A 16,673-nucleotide genomic window follows, 5' to 3' on the forward strand; every position below is an offset into this window, starting at 1 on the left:
TGATATGTATTTTAATTGTAAATTATAATCTTTTATAAAAAAGAAATGAAAGAAAGGAATAAAAATAGAACAAAATATCGTAAGTTAATAATCGAACAAGAAATTACAATTCGAAGTCTTTATTTAATTGTTTAATTTAACAAAATTTAACATGTAAATGCAACATGATGCATCATTCGTTTTATTAAATTTTTGAGGTACAAAAATATATATATATATATATTTTTCTTTAAATATCACTTATGTACTTTGTACGCAAATCTCACTAGCATTAAAAAAAAAAAAAAAAATTTATATGCTAATCTCAGAAAATATGAAAAACAAAAATTCTGTAGCATGTGAATATATTTCTATGTCGACAGTCTCTAAACAATCACTTTTTATAACGTTAATCCGATTAAATAGAAATCAATGAGCATAAAATGAATTATTAAACTAAAAAAATATAAACTAAAAAACTAATTAATGTGTTATTTGTACATAATTTTGTTAAATCGAGTTTTGTATCCTTAAAGGATACACTATCCTTTGTTATAACGAAAATAAAAACTTAAATACAATACTGCAACAAATAACACTCATACTTTATCACACTAGAATAACGTTATGATAAGAATGAACGGAATGATCATAAACTCTGTTACTGATAACAATATTGATCTTATAATTAGTTAAAAGGCACTGAAAAAGAATCACATAATTCTTATTCCTCTGCTATAAATGTACTATTCTCAGAAGATTCGGATTTTATTTTAAGTGGCGAATTAGGAGTAGTGCTGTCGGGAGTTTCGGTACCTGAATCACATTTATTATTATTTTCTCTATCGTCGTTAATATTAGAGTTTTTCATTTTTATCTGACTCTTGTCTCTTGATATTTTTAATTTGGATTTCTTATCAGGATCAAAATGACCTTCAAGAACAATCAGTACATCTTCTATTTTCTTTTCGTCAGTTGCAGTTAATTTTTCCTTAATTAATTTATCTAAGCCTTCTTTCTTCCCATTACTCCATGCTTCCTATATAATATATTTAACAATAATTAAAAATTATTCAAATAATAATTACATTATTTACATTAATTTAATATTTAATATTAAAATTTCATTCATTTTTATAATGTAAAAATAATTTAATTAAAAATAATAATTTCATTTTAATTTATACGAACTTGTAACTGAGAATATTCTATTCCTGCTTCAGCAAGCAATCGTCGTAAAGGACTAGCATGTTGACGTTCTCGACGATTTACACGAAATAGAACTCCAAAAATAGGCCTTAAACTATTTTGACGTTCAAATACTATTTTTAATTCTGAAACAAGATCATTATATTATATAATAAAATATCTTACATTTAAAATAGCTTTTAATTTCTATTGCATATTCACATTACCTGCATATTCTTGTTCTTCTATTTCTACAGGTTGAACAAATTCCCTAATAAATTCAACAGTATTTTTCATGGCACTATCACTATCACCACTGCCATCTGCTTCATTTCCTTTTGTAACTTCTAATGAACTTAAATGTTGTACTATTTGTAAAGCCAGACATGCTCTATCTTTTGCATTGCCTAATTGTGTTTCCTTAAATTATAACAATTTTATATTAAAATAATTATATAGAGAAATACTTTTTTATTATTTAGAATGTAAAAAGTATATGATGCATAATATTTTAAGAAAATTTTGCTAACTTGATTAAATAAACTTTGGGATAATGTCCTGAGAGTATATGCACGAACTGTGTTTGCACATTTTACTTCAGCAATGTTAAATCCATTTGCAAAGCCTTTTACAATTTGTTTAAATCTTTCCAGAAGATTATATTTTTTTAAAGATTCAATTAACATGGCAGGAATAACTTTACGTGGTTCATGATAAACTAATATTATACCATCTGCTGCATCTCCTCTTATAGAGGAAAGCCATGTTATAAAATCTGTTAATGCAGACACTTCACTTTTAGTTTTTAATGCCTATATAAAAATATGGAATTTAATATGATTAAATATAAAATATTAATTCTTTAATATTGATAAAAATTTTACCTTATTAGTTTTATTATCTTTAAGTACACGAAACTTGCCAATAGTTACTATTTTCATATTATGTCTTTTCATAGCTGGAGGATTAAGATCTTTATATGGCATTACATATTGAGAATATGAAGAACTAGGTGTATATCCAGCTATTTGACATATTTCATCTATAACTTTTTTGCCTGTAGTATCCATATCCCAACCAACTAAACGATAGTTTCCTGGACCAATACCCACTGCAGAAGGTTTTCTTGGTGGGTTGGATTTTCCATTTTCCATTATTGTTGATGATACCATTTTTATAAATTAAAAGTCTGAAAATGTATAAAAATTTCTAAAAAACAATTTTAATTTAATTTATACAAGATAAAAAAATAATGTATTAATGTTAATATCAATAAAATTAATAAATTAATTAATAAATAATAAATGTAATATTATATATATATTATATATTTTATGTATATATAAAAAATAAATTAAATATAAATAACTAAAAGTTACAATATATTATTTAATTTTATTATTATAAAATATATATATTTTAAAATAATAGCAAAATATATACATCTTTGTATAATCTATGTATGTAACTTAAGTTTTTCTTTAGCAAATGTTTGGAACGAACACTCAGTTTTTGTACAAGGGCGAGATATTTTGGTACATGCGTAGAGCAGATTATACATGGTATCGGCAAGGTCGACCTTGAAATTCAATACAATACACAAATACTTCAAAACACAAAAGATTAATAATTGGAAACATGACTATCAATATTGTCTTACCTTCTAGAATTAACTTACAAATGATTTTTCAAATAAAAATTATCTTATATCGTATCTTATACGTAGTGATTTTTTTTATGTCACGTAAAAGAGATGCCAAGAACGAAACGACAAAAATATTAATCAGAAATAAAGAAATACACAGACTCACGTTTTGTAAATCTATTAGTATTATTATCGGGAACAAGAAATTTTGCATGAGAATAATGTTACGCCATCAACGACGATGAAAAAATAACAGTCTAACAGCTGGTATCTTGTTTTGCAGAAGTGCATTTACCAGCAAGGAAACTGAATGTTGCATGAATTTTTGCTATTCCGTGACGTCTATGCAACACGCATTACACATCAGCTTGCGACGAATCATGTCATGTATGTAAAATAGATATTTTCATCACACGTGGATCTATTGCAATTCATGAATAGCCTCGATTTCGATATTTTCGTTTTCATTAATTCAACATCAGATTCACTACGCTCACTCACCAATTCACGTGATTTTGCAGTTCCTTTTTTTTTTTTTTCTTTACGTTTTTTCTTATTATGATGATTGAAATAGACGATAGCACTATAAATCCTTTGTAGATACTGGAAACTACTGGAACGCAACTAGATTCGTTTGAACACACGTGCGAGATTGGCAGTAAACCGCCCGCTCGATGATCTGCGCGTGCGTGCTTGATCGTAAGTCACGTGGTTCTAATGTCACTATTGGTGAAGAAAAGACTGGCAATTGTAGTTCTAATACAGTACGTGATCAAATCGAAACGTTTGTGTACGCATTTGTTTCTCATATTTCAATATGAATACTTGTAGATTTAAATTTTATCGATCATATACGATTGATGATTGCAAAAAAAAAAAAAAAAAAAATAAGAAAGAATTGATTGATAGAATCTTATTGAATATTGAATTGTAGAGTATCTATATAACAATTGTAATGATTTTTTTAGATAATGATTTATCATTATTATAATAAAATATAATAGAATACAATAAAATAGAAAAAATTATATAAAAAAACTGGAAAAAATCTTTTGTAAATGGAAAATTATTTTGATAAAATTGATAATAATTATATTTCATTATTGATTAAGGTTATAATTTTTCTTTATAACATTTTTCCATCATATTGCAAGTATTTGAAGAACGGTGATAACGGTGATGAAGATTTTTTCAAAGATAGACAAACGATTCAATATTCACACTTTCAAAGAAAATTGAACGTGATTAAAATAATGAACAATTAAACGGTAAAAGTATTAATTTTGTATCATTTTCGAATTATATTATTTGTATAATTTATATAAGAAATAAATAATAATTTAATCGATTTAATTACATCATTTTCCTTTATGTTATTTTCTATTCGACATTGACAGGTGGAAATTTATTCGGAATGAACCAAGAATGCTGTTGCAATTACGGCGTGTTCTAAAGATACGCGTGTGTCATTCATATTTAACATGAAAGTAGCTGCATACTAATGGTATGTAAAAGAAATTCACACATATCCACACATGCATTAAAAATATAATCAATATTGTTTCTGAATCGAATTCTGAACTGAAAATTTATTTATAAGTGTTAAAATTCATTAATGTGAAATGATGAGAATCATTGATGCTTCTTATTTATTGTTGTAATGACGCATTTATATAAAACTCCATTTGCACGTTGCACTTTGGTTAAAATTGTTGACGGTAGCGATAAATTGGCATACAGCTTATCTTTCGTTATCTGTTATTTATCCTTTTTTAGAGCGATTCGCATGCTTTGTGGCGCTGATAAATTGTTTCAACTGGGTCATACATTCGCTACGGCTCGTTTTTGTCTTTTCATTTATCTGTGGAATTTCTACCGTGCCGGTTGTTCCAAATTTATCGAATTCTCCGCGGTATTTAACGCGAGAAAATTGAAAGGCGAGCCGCACACGGTCAACTATCACTGCATTTTTTCGTGTGATTAAATTCCCATTATGATGCAATATACACACGTTTCTGTATAATATTGCCAAGAATAATTATCTAAACCGGTAATTATAATCGTTACGTTAATGCAGTAAGCGAAATATTGTTATTATTTATTATTATTTGCTTCTTATACCTACATAAGTAATTTATTATGAGAGCACACGATGATTTTCAAAATGTTAATTTGAGATCGAATAAATTTATATTTATTTTTGTCTATGGTAAATTATTAAGGAATTTTTTATTTGTGATATTGTAACTTATTAAGTCAGTTATTCTTATAATTATTTTAATAAATTTACATTTATTATAAATTTGACATCTATATTTAAAAATTTTTTCATTTTTATAATTGTCTGTAATAATTGTATTCTTATATTATTTTTATACATATTCATTTTATTTCAATATTGAAAAGAGTAATAACTATGAAAACATTTTCACATATATTATTATAATTTAATTTAGAAAATATCATTATTAAGTTACTCTTGAGAAAATTGTTTATTTTACACATGTTTACAAGTATGTTAATTTTATGCATATATATGCATATATATACATATCACATAAATGTCAATATCACATATCAAATAAGTCACAATAAATGTAGGTAAATCAAAATTAAATATAAAAATTGTAATAATAAAAAAAAAACTCCTGAGTTTTATGAATTTTGTCATAAAATGAAATTAATCTATTATAGTTTTACCTGCGCCTGAAAGCTTTTTTCCAACCACCGTCATATTCGCTTTTTACAATATGTGGCAAAGCAAAATCTCATGTAAATAGTAAAAACCATTAAAGCGCGTTTGGAACATTTCACGTTCGTGGATCAGTTAATATTCGAGCTTGGTTTTGCTATTTGTCCACGTGACAGTTTCATATCTACTCTCTGATGGAATATGTGAAATTTGAATGAAATGTAGTGTCTAATAAGAATTGATCATTTTTATAATAAATATCGGTTTAATAATCATGCTATAAATGCAATTGATATGTAATATGAATAAATATTTTAGAAAAAAAAAAATGAATATCGAAGAAAAGAAAAGGCAAAGATTAAATTTATATCCTATTAAAATCAATAATTTTTTTGAAATTATACTATAATGAATATCATATCCAAATATCATAATTGCTTTGAAGTGAATTCGACAGTAAAAAAAAAAAGAAAAAAGAGATGGAAAAGAATATCTTGATAAATTGATTAGTATTCAACCTAGCTTCGGCAAACGTAAAATCGATCATCTCTGTATCTCTAACGTGCGTACTTTCTATCTCGACTGACAGAAAAAAATAGGATGTTTCATTGAAATTAAAAAATAGCAACGAGAAAATGAAACACGATATGTGTACATAAATTTCAATGGAAATTGAAAAGAGTAATTTCTGAAAAAAGAAAGAAAAAAAAATCACATCTTTTTTTATGTACTTACTACACAATCATGTTGATAAATTAAAAAAAATATACTAATAATAATTTTTTTTTTAATTTTTCTAAGAAACTTTTTATATTTCTTTAAATCAATATTGTTTACTGTTTATTTTTTTAATATTTTACGTTAGATTCATTTTTAAAATTTTCAAATAAATAATGGAGAATGTAAAATTTTAATGATAATATTCTAATTTAATTATAATATATATTTATAAGTCAGTATTAAAACAATATTGATTTATTACTGTATCATATAAATGAAACATATAGATTTTGTAAATTATGCAGTTTCAGAATAAAGAAATTAGAGAGCAACAGCTAACAGCTATCGAGATAAATGGTACATCAAAATTCAGTATGGAGGATGACTACAAATGGAGAATATCGGGAAACGAATTTTAGATTCACACGTTTGCTCTTCATTAATATTCAGTCTATCACCCACAAATGTAATAGAGTCATTGGCAAACATTGTACGAAAGATAAAAGTAGAAAAGAGATTAATTAAATGCGAAGATTTTGCGATCGTTTTAAAATCCTGAAAAAAATTTCTTATTAAATTAAGATTAAATGGATCAGCAAAATTAAATTTATATATGCAGAAACAAAAATAAAATAAATAATGAAAAATAAAATAAATGTGAAAAATAGTTTGATTTCTTGATTGAATTAAATAATTTCTTATTTCAGTTAATTAATCGAAATAAAATATATGGATGCATGAAATAGCGAGGAAATCTGTTTTTAATTTTTTGATATTGTTGTTAACGTAATAAAATTCACAAAATCTATTTAAATACACAATTAAATATTAAATAAAATAAATAATATACATGTTTATAAATAAAGTAATAATTATATGTTTATTTATATAAACTAAAACATAATAATTCTAAATAAAATTTGCTTGGAATATATTTAATATTATTTATTATTTCAAACAATGATTTATTAATTTTACTGATTGTCAATGATTTATGGATAGAAATGTATATCACAAATATATAAATACATTTTATACATTCATTTCACATATATGTATCTCCTTACAGAAATACCATGAGCATGTACGTTTCTAGAGTTCATTCAGACTTGTATTTCGCATGAAACCGAATTTCAACCACAAACAACCACTCAGTCCGTTCTGCACTTGTCATTCACACAGAATGCATGATAAGCTCATTCATATCTGACATTCGTGAAATTCATTCACCCTCGTACAGAGTAACTCGTATAACCTGCTAGTCGATATGCTAGCATAATTAAATATGCCAATCATAATGAAAAAAAAACTATTGAAAAAGTAGATAAAATAATATGAGAATATTAAATTTAGATACAGTATCGTAATAATCATTGCTTTTTAATCATTATTATTAATAAAATGATTATAATTTTTTTAATTTGAAGCAAGCTAACAAAATTAAATTATTCTTTGAATATAATAATTTTGAATAATTGTTAAACAATAAAATTTTACTATTTAAAAATAATAATATCCAAATACGAAAAATCTTTAAATCAATTTTTTTAATACTAAAAGAACAAAAAAATATTTTCTTAGAAATCTTAAAAATTTCAGTATTAATTAAATTTTAAATTGAACAAAATTTATTTATTATTTTACTTCTTATCACAAAAAAGAAAGAAATTAATTTTATTTTATTATTTTAAAATTTTTTAACTATTTTCTTATTTAATTATCTAATATTAAAAGAAAATTTTAATAAAATTGAAATAAACTTAAATCATTTGTCTATACAATAATGTATTGATTTTTCTACTTTTTTCTATTTACATGTTTTTGAGAATTTTTTTTACTTGGCTTGGTCTTAAAATTTTTCTGAAAACATCTTTTTATTAAATACAAAATACAACAAAGTATTTGCATTTGTTTTCAGACATTTCATGCATTCATTCGTTACGATATATCATGTTAATATATGAATCTTATAAATAAACCGCTTTTTTAAATACAACTGTACAACATACATTAAATATTCCAAGACTTATTTAAAATAAATAAATAAAATAATATACATCCATTTCATTACGAAATATTTTTTCAAGTATAGAACATGTCAAACTTATAACGAAATACACACACATAATACACATAATCAAAATCATTTTTCTTTCCTTTCACGATGATTTCACTAAAAGATTGAAATGTCCACCGGAACGAAAGTTTTATTTATCTTAATTTAACCACACTGCACACAAAGAATAATCGAAAGAGGTTCTGAATAAAAGAAAGACTCACAATACTGAACGATCTCGTCGTGAATCCCGTCTGAGAGAAGAAATTATTTCACCGTTGGCTCCCGATCGTTCTTTTTTGCGATGGATCGACTGGGATGATCGGTCGTTAAAAAACGATTCTTCGTCGCGGTTGCGCCGCGTACGTGACACTTTTTTTCCCGCGATCTCGATCCTTTCTGTTCACCGTGACGCCTTCGTAAACGCCGTGAAATGTAGACAAAAGACCGTTGACTCGACACTCGACGCACAGATCCCGATAGTCTATTGTTTTTCTTTCGTTTTCGGCTTTCCCTAGGATATTATCTTTATCTCATTTCCGCGCGTTATTTTTCGTTCTTCTTTTGTTTTAATGAAGGTAGAATTTCCTATAATTGTCAGACGACGTAGTATGTCTGATATATCAGTTACATGTATCCATATACATACTAAAAATAACCTACACGTGGCGCTGGCGTATGGTTGAAAATATTTGAATGCATGTATCCAGACGCATTTTGGTTATATGGAATACCGCCTTAAACTTTCACTAATTGACGATGATGAGGTGCCCCTCTTCATATCTATTGCGATCAACTTTGCTCATGTTCGATTCGGTAACCACGCTTTCGCTGATAACGTAGCATTGCAACGAGATAGTGTGAGATTTGCACGTATCTGCAACGTGTCTGATATACGAGTGATTTGTGGTGAACAAGTGATAAGGTTGCATTGCTTCCGTATAGGTGTAGTTTTTGATGCTCAGCAAGTTAAGATATAGATGAAATTATTGAATTGGAATTTTTAAATTTTGGGATAATTATTTTGAGATAGTATAATTTTATTTTTAATATAAATTAAAGAATTGATCAGAAATTGATATACATTGAAAAATAAAAATGTAGAAAATTCAAAGTGGTAATAACCTTAATTCAGAGTATTAAGATAAAATATTAGATCTAATAAGATAATATCATATTTAATGAATTTGTATAATTGTAATATTTGATGAAATTATAATTTATGGAGGAAAACTATTATTGTATGGTAAAATTCAGCATTAATATGTAAAAATATTTGATTGAAATATTTTTTTCTTACTATGATGTAAATGGTTTACAAATATTCATTTTTAACCTTTTATTTTATTTGACAATCGAAGAGTATAATTTAATTTATCATTGAGATTATCATATAAAAAAATTTCAATTATTTTTATGTTTCAACTAAATAAACTTTTTACGTTTTTATAATTATAAAAAATTTTATAATTAGAAATATATTAAAACTAACCTAAAATAATTCATAGTTATCAGTGATATCAATTTTATTTTTATCGATGTTTTCTACATTTTTAAGAAAAAGTTTCTTGCTATCAATACAATGATTTTTTAATTATATTAACAGATTAAAAACATAAAAAGAAAGATTATATTCAATACATACCGTTTTGATTTTTATTAATTTAATTTTTTGTAATAAATATTAAAGAAAGATAAATAAAAATAAAAGATAATATGAATTTCCATTTTTAACTATATTATTTATAAATTTGACAGTTTCTTGTATATTAGAAGTTTGATAAATTATATAGTTATCGCTGGAATAAAAATTTTATAACGTGATATACATTATTGAACGTGATAATAGAATTTGTGTATGATATTACGTATTGTGTGATAAGCATGCAACTCATGGAATTGCAATGAAATGATAAGATCGTCTCGCGTTATGTATTTATATTGAATTTTTTCGTTTTGAATGTTCCTCGAATTTCTAATATTATTATAGATAATATTTGCTTGAAGAAAATACTGTGGATATTTTAATGTAATTTTAAATTGTTAAATAATTTATAAAATAAAATTTATAAATTTTTGAAATATAATAATATTGTAATATAATAACATAAATAAAATAATATATAATAATTTATATAGTAATATATAGTAATATGTATAATAAATTCTTGAGCATTAATTAAATTTTTAATTCTTAATAATAAATAACAATAATTTATTCAACATGTGATTATAGGATCTTTAATTTTAAATATAGAAAGTTTTTATAATCAAAGAACATATCAGTATTAGCATATAAGAGTTTAATATTCTAATTAATCACTTAATAATGAAAGAATAAAAAGTTATTATATAATTGATAAATCCTAAATTTACAAGATAAGAAAACATACAAATTATTTGTATGTTTTAATTTCTAAAAAATTTTAAAAATAAAATTTTACAGTTTATTTAATGTCATGTACATATTACAGTTACATGAATGACACTTGAAAATTACATGCATATTCGTTTGTTTGATAATATCATAAGTTGTGAAAACTAGTTAATTGATAAGAGTGTCGGTTTTTTTATGATTTATGATACATTTCTTATAAAAATGCATGTTTCGCGTGTGGAAATCATATCTGACATTTAAAAATCATATATACTTACATATATATAAGTAGATAGATATAGAGCTGGACTTGTTGTGTAGGTGAGATTCATGTAACAAAAATTTTTCGTGAAATATTACAAATTTCTATATTAATTTTACGAAGTGAAAATTATTAGCAAAATTATTATCTATTTAAGAAATAACTGTATTTTGTAATAATATAAATGCACTTGTGAAAAAAATTGTATATATTATAGAATAGAATAATAGAAATTATGTAAAATTTTTAGTATCAAAGTGAGATAACTAAATTTGATTAAACTGATTTTTGCTGTTTTTTACTTCTTCTTTATTTGATTTCTTTTTTATAACTAATCATACCGGTTATTTGATTTTTTTCGTGTTAAATAGATTATCTCACATTTCTTAGAAGAAAATATTGATTTTGCAATATTTATTTAATATTTATCTAGATGTAAAGGTCAATTTTTTTACGATAATAGGATAAAGATTTCTTCTATCTTGAATTCCATATTTATATGCAGAAAGACTTATAATTTTATTTGATAATACCATTAAATTTATAAAATGAATTGCATATATTAATTTTTAATTAAAATAACAATTTAAAAAACATTAATTTAAAAATATGATTTTATTATCAAATAATCTATTCGTAAAGATTTAAATTTGTTCTTTATGGAAAAATAATGTATAATTTTTAAAAACCTTAGAATCACTATAATAATCATTCAATTTACATAATGAAATAATTATAACTTACATGAACAATATCACAATTTCATACACAAATATTTATCATGCAAATAATTACGTATTTTTATCTATCGTAACAACAAAAATTTTGTTAAATATATCTTAATAAAGGTTTCAAAAGGTTATATTTGAGATCGAGATCTATAGCTATTTAATTCAGCAACAACGTATAGCGGTTAACACGCATATTACGAAACACAATATATGAAATGTAATTAAAAATATTAGAAACACCTATTAAACTCGTTTGCTGTGCAGTAGCAATTAAATTTCCATAATACGAAACGATAACAGGTAATAGTTTCAGTTGTTTTCAAAAACATTTCGAAAAGTTTTGCATTAAGATTTATAAATAACGTTGATTATAATATTAATAACATTATCATGCGGTAAATGTAATTATTGAAAATAATATTATTCTCATTAATAATATATCAGAAATGATTAACAGTGCTTGTACATGTATTACGCGTATTAATATTAAAATTAATTAAAATTATAAGAACGATTATGATTCGTAATGGTGTGATAAATGAATACTGGAACGCGATATCGAGATACATCGTGTTACGTGGTAAACAGTAGGACAATGCGTTTCCTTTGTAAATGCATTCTAATTCTGGGAACAAATTGGTGCTTTTAGCGACATTAAAACGAGCCCATTAATCGTATACTTGATACATTTCGCGTACCTCGAGTTGCATAATAATGACATGCGGATATAAATTTACGTTTCTACCGAAGAAACGTCGTACAATTTGTAATCCAGGCTGCATATGCGTACGCTGAGAATTACAGAATAAATTTAATCGAATGATGACAGAATTTTATAAAATGCATCTCTTTTCTTTTTTGGTATATACAAATTTAATGGAATGAATTAAGTTTGAATTTTTCAAGCTATTATAGATGGAAGTATAATATATTGAATTATGGAAAAATACATTTTTATACAATTTCTAATATTTATATCATTGGTAAGAGCTTTATGAAGTTTCACAATAAAAATTTAACTAATAAATAATGTGACTTAGCATACATTTTTATTTTTATTTTAAATTCTTAGTTATAAAAAAAACTGGATTAAATCAAAACAATATTTAACAATACCTCTTTTTTTTTTTAATATATAAAAATGTAATAAAAATTTTGAGAAATTTTTAAAATCTCTATTCCAGAAAACGTAGCATCATAATCTTCGATCAGCTGCAGAAAGAATTCTCCAGGTTTTATTCTGCGTTTAATGATCAATCTGCAACAACGAAGAAATCGTTCATCCTTCTCTTCTTTTTTACAAAGATAGAGCGTACTACTTTTCTTTTAATTAAAAGTAGTTACCGACACGGCCCAAGTCAATTCAAACAGAAACTTTAATCACTTCACGACCAGTGTGGATTTTAAAAGAAAGTTGTGATCTTTGATCAACGCAAGAGGCGGAAAACTTTCCGTTTCGCGTCATTCGCAACTGTTCGCACAGTCGACGCTGACTGATTTATCGCTCGCGTTCTCTTCGATGTTTTGACGTGCAAAATTTGCTTTTCGTATACACATAACAATTATTGTATGAATTCATACTGATTTCAGTATTAATTTTAAAACAAGAACGATGAAATATATTATTTTCATGACAATTTTTTAATACATGAATTTATCATGTGACTTAATAATGGATTTTCATGAAGAGATTTTCATAGTTTTTTCTTTACAATTATTTATATTAAAAATTTTCATTATTTGTTTATTTTAATATAAATTTATTATCTAATAATGGAAATAATTTATATTAATGCCTCATCATTTATTCAAAAAAACAAAATTGCATCTTGCTAAAAATTACACTCTATCAGAAAATCATTTACTTTTAGACTATATTATTTTTCATCACTTTCATTCCATACGAAACCATTCACATTCCATAAGAAACCACTCACATTCTTTGGTGAAGTCTCATCGATACGATCTTTCAATGTTTGTGGAAGATATAAATTTTCTTTTTGAAAAAATATGGAACAAATTTTATTTTTTTTTTTAAATTTAAATTACAACGATGATATAAAATGAATACAATGAATCAGTTTTTTAATAAAATACAATTCTAAAATAAATACTGATGTTTTACAAATGTTGATCTTGATTATTATTATTTTATGTTTAAAATATGTTTTTATAAGTTATCAAATTGTATATTTATAGATACATCTTGTATAAAACAGTAGATTATATCTATACTTAATCTTTTTCAACTTATTTTTTAGAACTTAAGAAATTATTCAAACATTAATTAATCGATTTGATGATTTGTACCAAAGACGAACCGATTGTTGTATTTAATTGTGAGTAAAAGACAAACATGGTTGTTTGTTATTATCGACTTGTATAAGGGATGCAGCGTGTTGCACGTTATGGTATAATTAGCACGCGACGCTGTACATATTCTAATATGTACAATGTGCTTGTTGGAGTATGGGTGTGTGTATATATCAGCTTATCTAATTACACAACTGGTAATATTGTACCTGGTGGAAAATGGTATCTAATCCTTGTTTTAGTTTTAACGTCCAATCGGTTTGCTTAATTTTCGTACTGCGAGAATTTGGCCAAAAGATGTCCAATAGCACATGAAAGACACGAATATTTCTACGTGATTTTCTTATCTTTCATATCATAAATTTTGTTCAATATTAAAGTTAAAATTATATCTTAAACTGATAATTTTTTGCTATTAATAGTTTAGAAATGTCTTTTTCTAATAGAAAATGATTAAGACAGTTTGCATAATAATTTACAATTAATAAAATTAATGATTAGATTCTCTTTCACCAATTTAATAATTTTAATTAAATCAATTATAATTTATAAAATTTGATTGAAATTTTGATTATTTTTATTTTTTTATTTTATTTTTTTAAATTAAAATTTATGAAAGAAAATTTATTAATATTATTAAATTAAACTATTATTTATTATATTAGTAAAAGTATATGATTTGTAAAATATAAATACGAGAGATAATAAAACTATGAGAATAGCATAAAATAGTTTTTATTGCGTTTCTCTCGTTTCTTTAAAGTACCGATTCAAAATCCTATATATGTTTTTATAGCTTTCTCGTTTTTGTTTTTCCGGATTGCGTTTTTCGATATGAAAAGATTGCATCAAATTTTTATTGAACGAACATAGAATGTGACGTTCACGAGCAAAAAGCTGTGAAAATTATAACAGATCTCGTTTTTTAAAAAAGAGGAAGAATTCAACTACAAAAACATGTAAAAAAGCTCGATATAAATATTTTTTATAATTTTTCAAGAATATTATTCGCCAAGTCTCTTTTCACTTTATCTCTTTTTATTATCTGTTTTTATGTCATATTTCTTTTCATCAAATATTTGCTCTTTTAAATTTTGTGAATTTATCTGAATTACTATCTTTTTTTTTCATTTATTTTATTTTACTGTGTTATGAAAGATTTGAATTTCAAATATTCATATGTACAATATTCTCCATTATAATTCAATTTTCTACCATTAAATAAAGTCTAATTTTTTTTATTTTTCCTCTATATGAATTAGATATTCCTCTTTATTTTTTTTTCATTAAGAATTTTTTTTATTGAAAAACTAGTTCTTTTTCTTCTGGTCTAATAAATATATTGCATTAATAAATATTCTAAAATGAATTTTAAAAATTTTTTCACTATAAAATTCCTATTTATACAAGATAGACATATATATTTCTATATACAGAGTGTATATCTTTCGAATATTGGAAATATGTAAACAAGACTAGTAACAAATATTAAACCGTAGAAAGTTCACAGATATTCCATGATGTTGTGAACGTCATATTCCTAGATATGAAATTCCTGCAAACATTCCTGATTACTATCACTATCATAGAATCCATTATCAAGAATCTAGTTACAGACTAAATCTTTTTAATGGTCCGAAATTGAATTTTTAAATAACATATTTCTATCGTTATTATTTCAGGATTGACACTTATCTGAGAATATCTAGAAGCGATAGAAACGTAGAGACAGGTCGTGGTATACCCTCGTTAAGCTTCGTGGCCGAGTTTGAACTGTGTTGATCTTCTCCACGCAAGCAGGTCATCTCTACAACCTGTGCCAGGCACATTGTCGACATGTCGTTACTCGGCTCCTGGTCACCACGTGGATTTTATGCGATTTTACTCACACATTTACCGCATAGCACTCCAGAAATCTGTGGTTTTTGTGGTCGATCGTTAGGACTACCGGCCACTTGTTCGCCTTAATTAATTTGATTACAGTTTATATTGTTCTTGCATTTCCTTTTTTCGGTTCTATCTTTCTCCGACTTATTAAACTATCTGTAAATAAACATTTGATTATAATACTGATCATCTCTATTTAAGAATACTATAGTATATTTTGTTTTCTCTAATTTTATTATCATAATCAATATCATCTTACATTAACCATTTCGATTGTACATACAGTTTATGATGAAGTATATTCAATTCTTCATCCTGAATATATCATATTTATTAATTATTTCATATTTCACCAATTTAAATATCATGAATATTGATTAATTGCTTATAAATATTAATGAAATTAATTATGTCGCAAGAGTGACAAAGAGAAACTTAGAACGAGATATTATCTATATATTAAATATCTAATAAATATCTATTTGATTTTCTGAAAGAAAATTGCAAAGTATTTTTTATAATATTACTTTTAAATTAAAGAAAAATTAAACTTATTCGTTTATAAATACGATTTTTTTCATTATAAATACGATGTTGTCTCTCAAGAGATTAATCAAGAGTCAGTTCTCCATCCGTGCCTTGTTGAGACAAACGATTCGAAACGTTCGGGCTCTCTCTTCGTCAACGTGGTTCACCACAATTGTCTAGTTGGATTCGAAATAGGAAAAACGAGCCTCATTAGCTGCCTCGAGCTCGACGTTCTTCTCTCACTCGACGGCATGAATAGCTCCTTATATTTTCACCAGGGAAACCGAATCGTTCG

At 25.0% G+C, this 16,673-nt stretch overlaps 1 protein-coding gene and 2 long non-coding RNA genes across 5 annotated transcripts; 1 reads left to right on the plus strand and 2 right to left on the minus strand.

Moving 5' to 3' along the window:
- Positions 1–103: 103 nt before the first annotated feature.
- Positions 104–8,758, minus strand: exu (maternal protein exuperantia). 3 transcript variants are annotated; one of them, XM_012491839.3, is made up of 6 exons: positions 8,505–8,758; positions 2,052–2,356; positions 1,698–1,979; positions 1,395–1,587; positions 1,171–1,313; positions 104–1,018 (listed from the first exon to the last, which is right to left on the minus strand). In XM_012491839.3, the coding sequence occupies exons 2-6, from the start codon at positions 2,337–2,339 to the stop codon at positions 704–706; spliced, it is 1,221 nt and encodes a 406-aa protein (XP_012347293.1). In that variant the 5' UTR covers positions 2,340–2,356; positions 8,505–8,758; the 3' UTR covers positions 104–703. The 3 variants fall into 3 exon arrangements, with proteins under 3 accessions (XP_012347293.1, XP_003697468.1, XP_031774930.1); XM_003697420.4 differs by lacking the exon at positions 8,505–8,758 and adding an exon at positions 3,314–3,472; XM_031919070.2 differs by lacking the exon at positions 8,505–8,758 and adding an exon at positions 2,979–3,119.
- LOC116415054 (uncharacterized) lies at positions 3,072–7,158 on the plus strand. Its single transcript, XR_004225611.2, has 4 exons — positions 3,072–3,199; positions 3,413–4,080; positions 4,210–4,316; positions 6,530–7,158. It is a non-coding gene; the product is annotated as an uncharacterized LOC116415054 (long non-coding RNA).
- Positions 8,759–12,677: 3,919 nt separating the features above from the next.
- Positions 12,678–13,150, minus strand: LOC116415053 (uncharacterized). The gene is made up of 2 exons (XR_004225610.2): positions 12,995–13,150; positions 12,678–12,908 (listed from the first exon to the last, which is right to left on the minus strand). It is a non-coding gene; the product is annotated as an uncharacterized LOC116415053 (long non-coding RNA).
- Between the last annotated feature and the right edge of the window lie 3,523 nt (positions 13,151–16,673).

This window comes from Apis florea, unplaced genomic scaffold (genome assembly GCF_048593485.1).
Source record: "Apis florea isolate Af1SG1 unplaced genomic scaffold, ASM4859348v1 contig_3696_pilon, whole genome shotgun sequence".
Classification (NCBI taxonomy): domain Eukaryota; kingdom Metazoa; phylum Arthropoda; class Insecta; order Hymenoptera; family Apidae; genus Apis; species Apis florea.